The sequence below is a fragment of the Lethenteron reissneri genome, chromosome 2, assembly GCF_015708825.2.
Source record: "Lethenteron reissneri isolate LAM-NWPU_2019-01 chromosome 2, ASM1570882v1, whole genome shotgun sequence".
Taxonomy (NCBI): domain Eukaryota; kingdom Metazoa; phylum Chordata; class Hyperoartia; order Petromyzontiformes; family Petromyzontidae; genus Lethenteron; species Lethenteron reissneri.
The window spans coordinates 2,554,625-2,562,649 of record NC_083780.1 but is presented as its reverse complement, the minus strand read 5'-3'; the positions used below and the strand labels follow the sequence as shown (position 1 = coordinate 2,562,649).

At 49.9% G+C, this 8,025-nt stretch overlaps 1 protein-coding gene across 1 annotated transcript; it reads left to right on the top strand.

Moving 5' to 3' along the window:
- The first annotated feature begins 6,675 nt into the window (after positions 1-6,675).
- Positions 6,676-7,731, top strand: LOC133344108 (trace amine-associated receptor 9-like). Its single transcript, XM_061554088.1, has one exon. The coding sequence runs from the start codon at positions 6,676-6,678 to the stop codon at positions 7,729-7,731; it is 1,056 nt and encodes a 351-aa protein (XP_061410072.1).
- Positions 7,732-8,025: the final 294 nt, after the last annotated feature.

Sequence of the window (8,025 nt, the reverse complement as noted above, 5' to 3'; positions counted from 1 at the left end):
ATTGTCCTTGAGTTGTGCGCCTTTTGGCGTCATCTGGCCCAACCCATATGAGACTAGGCTCGAAGGAAAGCTGTCTCGGGTGTGGACCAATCAACTTCAGGGACAGTGCACATTATCAGAGTTATGTCTTTTGTTTGTATTTATGACTGCAGGTATTGCGGTCTATGCAAACATGACTCCTTGCAAAAAGGTGTCAGTTTTGTTGCCAGATAGAAGGGTAAAGAACCAATTATCAGACGAGACAGTTGTTCCTGATTCTATCGAACAACAGGGAAAAGATTCCCTGCTGGGTTTGCCCGTTCATGAATGGGGGCGCCTCCAGATGGAGGATACCTCCCTCCTCGCGTTGCGTCGTCGCGCCGGAGAGGCGGGGCGGGGGTCGGGTGATGCCGACGCATGGGAAATGCACGCGGGGTTGCTGATGCATTTGGACGGAAAATCCCATCGACACCGGCTGGTGGTCCCTTCGGGGTTACGGGGTAGGGTGGTGTGGGCTGCTCATGAGCGCCTCCTCCACCTGGGTACCCAAAAGACCCTCGCCTTGCTCCAGCGTGATTTATTTTGGCAAGGTATGACAAGGGATGTCACAGATCTGTTGGCGTCATGCCCTCGGTGTGCGCAGCGAAAACCACCAGCACGGGAGTCGAACCCGCCTTTGCAGTCTATCAGGGTCTCCAGAGTGAACGAACTTGTCGCGCTGGATATTCTGGGCCCATTCCCCGCCACCCCTAGGGGAAATAGATATTTGTTGACCGGGGTCGAATACTTTACGCGCTGGCCTATGGCCTGGCCCCTGGCCAACCAGTCGGCAGCAGCCATCGTGGAGGCCTTTGTCCAAGGTTATGTCATGGACAAAGGTGCTCCGGAGCGGCTGCTGACCGATCAGGGTAAAAAATTTTCAGGCAAACTCCTCCAACAGGTCTGTGAGCTCCTAGGAACGAAAAAAATTCGTACCTCTCCCTATCACCCGCAAACTGACGGGATGGTCGAGCGTCTGCATCGCACCATCACGTCTATGTTGTTACAGCAGGTTTCGGACTCACAGACCGATTGGGACTTGCAAATTCAAGGGGTCCTGGCAGCATACAGATTGGCCCCCCATGCTGCGACGGGCTTTTCACCCTTCTTCCTCATGTATGGTCGCGAACCTGACCCACCTGTTCGGGCGCAGCTGCAGATCCCCGCGCCGCTGGGTAAAACTAAATTGGTCGACCATGTTAAATTCAACCTTGAAAAATTGACTGAGGCACGGGATGCTGCCATGCTAAATTCCGACCGGCGTCAGAAAGCGAACGAGCGCCTCAGACTGGGTCGCGCGCGCATGCTCCAGTGGAAGCCGGGGGACAGGGCATGGCTGCACTGCCCCCAGGTACCACTCGCGACATCCTCTAAACTGGTGCGGCCGTGGCGCGGCCCTGTCGAGGTGGTCGAGGTTTTGCGGCCTCAGTGCGTTCGCATCAAATGGGGGAAGCGCCGGTGGTTTGTGCACCCCTCGAGACTGAAACCATTCGTTGCGGTGGGAGGCCCCACTCCACACACGCGTGGCCAAACATGTGGGGGGTCGGCCGACTCAAAGGGTCCGTCTCTGCTGCTCTCGCCTGACGTGTTGCCGGCTGTCCCGCCCACAGGTGCACCGGGAATGACGGGCTCACGCCCAACCACCCCTACGAAGGATGCCGAGGGTCTCGCGACGTCAAGCACAGACTCACTTCAAAATGGACAGCTGCCACCGGATGGTCCGCCATCCGGGGTTGCCCCGTGTGACGGGCATGCGGCAAGGACGCGCGCAAAAATGTGCAGACTCTTGTGATGCATTAAAAAGAGAAAAAAAAATAATTATTTTCACGTGTATGGTTGCTGTGCGCTGCGTCGGTGGGGTGCTCCTGCCACATTGTGTTGTGTTATGTGTGTGCTGGGGGTTCCTTGCTAATTGTATATACGTTGCTCTTACGGAATTCGTATTTATTCAGGGGGGGGCGTCGGGTTATTTTCCACTCGCGGTGTGTTGGTTCTTGTTGTTGTTCTCTTCACGTTATGGTTAAAAAATTGTTTTTTTGAGGCACACGCGGAGGTCAAGGGGTTAATAAACCTTTGTTGAAATTGTTGCAGCCGGGACGGCTGCGAGCTGTACAGGGGGGGGTGATGTAGGGCTGTTACAGAGGGGCTGTATGCATAGGATCACACGGGTAACAAACACAGTGGGCGGGGCTCCGTGAGTACACGGGGAGGTGCCCGCAACGACGTCCGCACCGGGCGGCCTGGGGGGCTGCCCGGGGGGGGGGGGGGGGGTTGTGATCCTCCGGGGGGTATAAATGGGGATGAGCCGGAGAGCTCAGGGTTCAGTTTTAGAGTAAAGGAGGGAAGACGGAAGATCGACTAGCTAGGCCCTGGACTCCCCTGGGACGCCGCCCTTGTCAGGGCCGCGCAGGACCGAGCCAGTGGCAGGGTCCCGTGAACCAGAGTTAGTACTCTGGGACTCCGGGTACCGTAGCCCGACTGACCAGTGTCGGGCCAGATAGCCTCCCCTAGCCCGTTAGTGGAGGACTAGGAGGTAGGTCAGGGGTAGCTAGTAGAGTATTCCCAGCTATCCGGGTGAGGGGGCTGATACACCCCTCTAGTATTGTATGTCCGCAGTGTGACTACTTGTACGAATAAATATGTGTGCCCAACAACGGTGTCCAAGCGTCATCAATGGTACTTCAGATATTTGAACCAACTCGGGCCTCCCCTAGGTAGACTCAGTCAAAAATTAATAACTGGTGTGGTGTGTAAACATCTGTTCTGAGGAAACAAAGGCGTCCGAGTGTTGTGTTGACCAACCACCACACCATCGTGTGCCGTGCCGGCCTTCATAGGTACTCGCTACCAGCACTTGACCCGACAGCCTATTAAAGGCTATAGGGGGGACCTTTTTCTTTATTGTGACCAGCAGAATGGTGGTTGAACGTGAAACAGTCAGTCTGCTAGACCGAGTATTCAACCTGTGTGGATGAATCAATGAGTGAAGTTCACGGGAACAGTGGTAGTTGTAGTCGCAATAGAAGAGTGATAAGGGGGCGACTAACTGCCGGTGAGTGAGTGAGCAAGTAAATGGGGTTAAACATTAAAGACACTCATGGCAGGGACCACTCCTCAAACGCAAGTTGTATGGCGTCTTCCTGTTTGCGACAGAATTAATCGGCTGTGCCGGGTGGAGGAGGGCACACAGCACGCGTTAGACTCACCCGATCTGACCCAAACGTCAGTTATGAAACATGTGACCTTTTTAAATCCTTTATATTAAGTTCACTTGCTTGCTTGCGCGCTTACGACCGTGCAAATCTTTCGGTCGTTTTTAACCCACTTCCCGTGATCCAATCGAGCTGACATTTTGCACACAGACTAGTTGTGCGTGACAATTTATTTTTGTGAAAAAAAATTCCTAAATTTTCCACTTCTTAGCAAGAAAAAAAATGTCACTAACACAATCATATATTTTTCGTAAACACAGAAAATTATTCAAGAAAACAACAAAAATGTACAATATAAACAATCATACAAAAACTTAAAACCTTATAATCCTTATATACGACTTTCCTTATATTTAATTTAAAACACCAATGTGATAAAAATGAAACTCTTACTCAAGAAAAACAGAAATGAATAATAAAATACAACCGATGCCACGCATATAAAGTATTTATAGTGAAAAACTTTCTTTTTACGGGTTAATTTTTTATATCTCACGCGACAATGCCCCCCTGTGCCTGCACGTCGGGCATTGCATCTGATCAGAATCAGGATCTGTATTTATACTGGGAGGAATCTGATGAGCTGTGAAGCTTTTTTTCACAGATGTCCAGCAGACACCGAGTTACTGACATTTAGTAACTCGCGAAATATGCCACACTCCCGAGTCCAAAACTAGCGAATCGACGCAGGATTGTGTTACATTTGAAACTGCCTGCGAAGATTAGACACAGCTCCTCGGCTGCCCGCGTTGTCCTCAATCTCAGCATAATCCCGCTCTGAATTCGATATTGTATATTCACGTTGTTATAAACGCGACGACTGTGAGGTCCATTCAAAATGACGCAAATTCAATCAGGGGAAAGTATTCCAGCTAGCGCTCCCCTAGAGTGCTAAAATGATAACTGTGCGGCGTTGTTGTTAAACACCCCGCATCTCCCGATGAGTCATCCTCCTGAATTCCTCTCACCATCACCATCATGAAAGGTCATAAAAAAACATCGTTCTTTATAATGCCTTATTTATTAATGGTAGTCTTAAATTTCGATTTAAAGCTTTCGTGACTGCAGGGATTCATCTTCTTGGTTCTTTCGGTAAAGTCACGTAGAAGGGAAGTAATAAAATAATAAAAATAAAACATAATAAAATAATTCTCACGACGTTTCGGCCACAACGCAAGCAGCCGTCCTCAGGTGAAAACCATTGACACGACGGTCAATGGTACAGTGTATAATAACAAATAGTATGACATTTATATGCTTAATACAATGTTCAAAGTAATATATAGTATCGTAATTGTATAGTGAATATATAGCAGTGTGATATACATTAGGGTGGGTAGAATAATACATAGTGTTATATTAAAATGTATAAGGTGGTTTATAGCAATACAGTATATAATTTAATGTTGGGTTTGTGTATGGCAGTATATAGTACGGTGTAGACTCGTGTGATGTAAGAGAATAAAGTTTAGATGGAAGCATATTATATAATTTTTACGACGTAGAAATGTAATGTATTACTTACTGTTAGTAACTCAGCTTATTGTAGAGTACAGTAAGTATACTGATGATACTATGTAGTTTATACTTTAGTTGTTTACGTGTTGGTTTTAGTTACTGCAGCTACATACTATTAACACTCCTTCCCTTTATTAATGCTACCCCTATCCCCTCCCTTCGATGCTGCTAATCCTGCATAATGCACGGGCATAATTAGTACTATTCACATACCTGCATTTCCCATATCCCCTCCCTTTGATGCTGCTAGTCCTGCATAATGCACGGGCATATGTAGTACTAATCACATTCGTGCATTTTCCATAAATATGCAAAATTCCTCTTGATATGCAAATTATTTTGTCGAAGCGCCCTTTCCCCCCCTTCCAACCCAGCTTATATATATGCTCCAAGCTCGTGTGCTGTTTCATTCAGACGCTGTCTCCCCGACAGACCTGGTTTTCACCTGAGGACGGCTGCTTGCGTTGTGACCGAAACGTCGTGAGAATAATTTTTTTTATTTTTTTATTTGTATTATTTTATTACTTCCCTTCTACGTGACTTTACCAAAAGAACCAAGAAAATGGTAGTCTTTGTTATTAAACAGTTACCCCCCCCCCCAACACTCCCCTCCGCGATGTTCACTCGTACCAGGAACGCAACCCCAGTTTTCCCATCGTAGCAAGGCTTCCGCATTCGCGAATCCCCGCATCCGCGACCGTTTTCAAGAATGTACCCCTCGCGGATAGAGGGTTGACGGCACCATCTCGTTAGTAAATCACGACGGCAATGGCGCTCAACTGCAAGGCATTTCAAAACAACTATTTACGAGTTCCCGCATGGCTACCCAGAGGTAATTATATATCCTGTTATTTAAAAGCAGCCTGCAGAGAGGGCGCTTTTGGACACAGGTGTGTAGACAATTAGCTGAGAGTGTTGTTACTCTCTCAGGGGCGTCAATTCCCCATTCGCTGGGGAATAACTCCTGTGTTATGTATGTGTGTATGCGTTTGTATATATATTCCACATGAGCTCGATTCTGAACCAGAGCTAAATACGCACCAGGCGGTAGGTGATAGATGATACCGGCACATGATCTCCACCTAGGTAGAGTACCTGAAACATCAACACTTGAGAGACAAAGGCGGTTGGGCAAGCGTGGTGCTTGAGAACATGACCGGCCTCATAGGCGCGCCGTGCCCGCATTCACAGGTGCACGCTTAACAGCCCTTGCCCCAACAGACTGTGTAGGCTACACACGCCTATTTGTCCGTGTGTTATATATTCAAATATATCTACAGTATATATTATCTCATCTTGGTCTATGTTTTGGTGAGATTATGGAGATGTACTACAATAGAAAGTCGGATTCAGGTGAGAGGTGAGTGAGATGTGTGTGTGTGTGGCTGCTGGTATGTCTGTATGTTGAACTTCTTTCGCACCCTACGTCGCCAACCGTGATAATCGGAGGTGTGGGGGAAGGACAACAAACTAACACAAGAAACAGTTCTAAATAAATTAGTTTTCAATCTAGTTTTAAAAGTGCATAGCTCCAGTGGCTTCATAAGAGCGCTCCATAAGCGTTGCCGTTGGTGTAACAGGAGCATGAAGATGTTGAAAACCAAGTTACAATTAATCCATCTGCCAAGTGGCTGTCTCTAGCGGAGACTTCGCGCAGTAAATATCTCCATCAAATGGTATTCGCCGCTCTCCAGCTTAGGTCACGCATTCCTAACAAACAATAAATGCAAACTTGCATTCTGTATAGTGAGATGTTTCTTTCTTGCTGACCGTTTAGGGTTTATTTGGTATCACCGTAGCCCATTCGAATCTCCACAAAGTTGAAAGCGAAATTACAGAACAATATCCATTGAAACAGTTCAACGGTAGAACGAATGATTAATAATATAATTTAAAAAATAATGTGACCGGGGAGGCAGACAATACAATGAACGAGTCGGGTAGTAATGATTCATCGAGGCGGTGCGTGTGGACCTTCCACCAATTCAGCTGCACGTCCAGCGACCTCTCGGCAGCGGAGCGAGCCACCCTCCTCGCCATCCTCCTCTCGATCAGCGCCATCACCGTCGCGGGCAACCTCCTCACCATCACGTCCATCCTCTACTTCAGGCAGCTGCAGACTCGCACCAACGTCCTAACGCTGTCTCTCGCCGTGGCGGACCTCCTGGTGGGCCTGCTGATCATGCCCTTCAGCGCAATGCGCTCCGTGCACAACTGCTGGTTCTACGGCCGCGTCTTCTGCAGGGTCCACACGTGGCTCGACTACACCTTCTGCACGTCGTCCATCGTCCACCTCAGCTGCATCTCATTCGACCGCTACGTGGCCATCAGCGACCCGTTGCGCTACGGCGACAGGATCACGCACGCGGCGCTGGCGGCGATGCTCGCCCTGTCCTGGATCAGCTTCCCGATAGACGGCCTTGTCTTCATGCTGCAGTGGAACCTGGTAGGGATGGAGGAGGAGACGAGACGGAGCTGTCCCGACGACTGCAAGGTGATCCTCAATCTGCCCTATGCCGTCGCCAACACCGCGTGCGCCTTTGTGTTGCCCATGCTCCTCATGGCTCTCGCGTACGGCCGCATCTACCGCCTGGCCCGGGTGCAGTCGCGCAAAATCAACAGCCTGGGCGCGCAGGTGCAGAAGATGAGCGGCGACGCGGAATGCCTGAGTAAGTGGAATGCCATGAAGCGCGACCACAACGCCACCATCACGCTGGGCATCATCATCGGGATGTTCATCGCGATCTGGATGCCCTATTTCGTGGTCTCGGCCACGGAGCCAATGGTCGGCTACCAGGCGGGCCCCGTGGCCTGGGAGGTCATCAACTGGTTCACGTACCTCAACTCGACGGTGAATCCCATCCTGTTCGCGGCCTTCAACAGGTCCTTCCGCTGGGCCTTTCGCCTGCTCGTCACGTGCAGCGCCTTCCGGCCGGGGATCCGAAGCGCGGATCTGTTTAACTTCAAGGAGGGGCCAGCGTGACGGACTCGACCGAGTCTGATCACCGAGCCCGAATCGCATCGTCACAGTCTTCGTTAGCCTCATGATCAGCGGTGGCGCTGGCAGGAGCACAGCAATGAGCATCCACTGCTGGATGAAAGCCCCCCCCCCATCCCCCCATTGTCCACCCCCACCCTCTCCCATTCCCCACCCCTCCTCCCCAACAAGACGTTGCCGTCTCTCTTGCCCTGCACCGATCCACCTCGTTTCTGCACACGAGTTGATATCGAATGCTCAATGTCCGCGCTGGACGCCTCCTCTAAATGTACATCACTG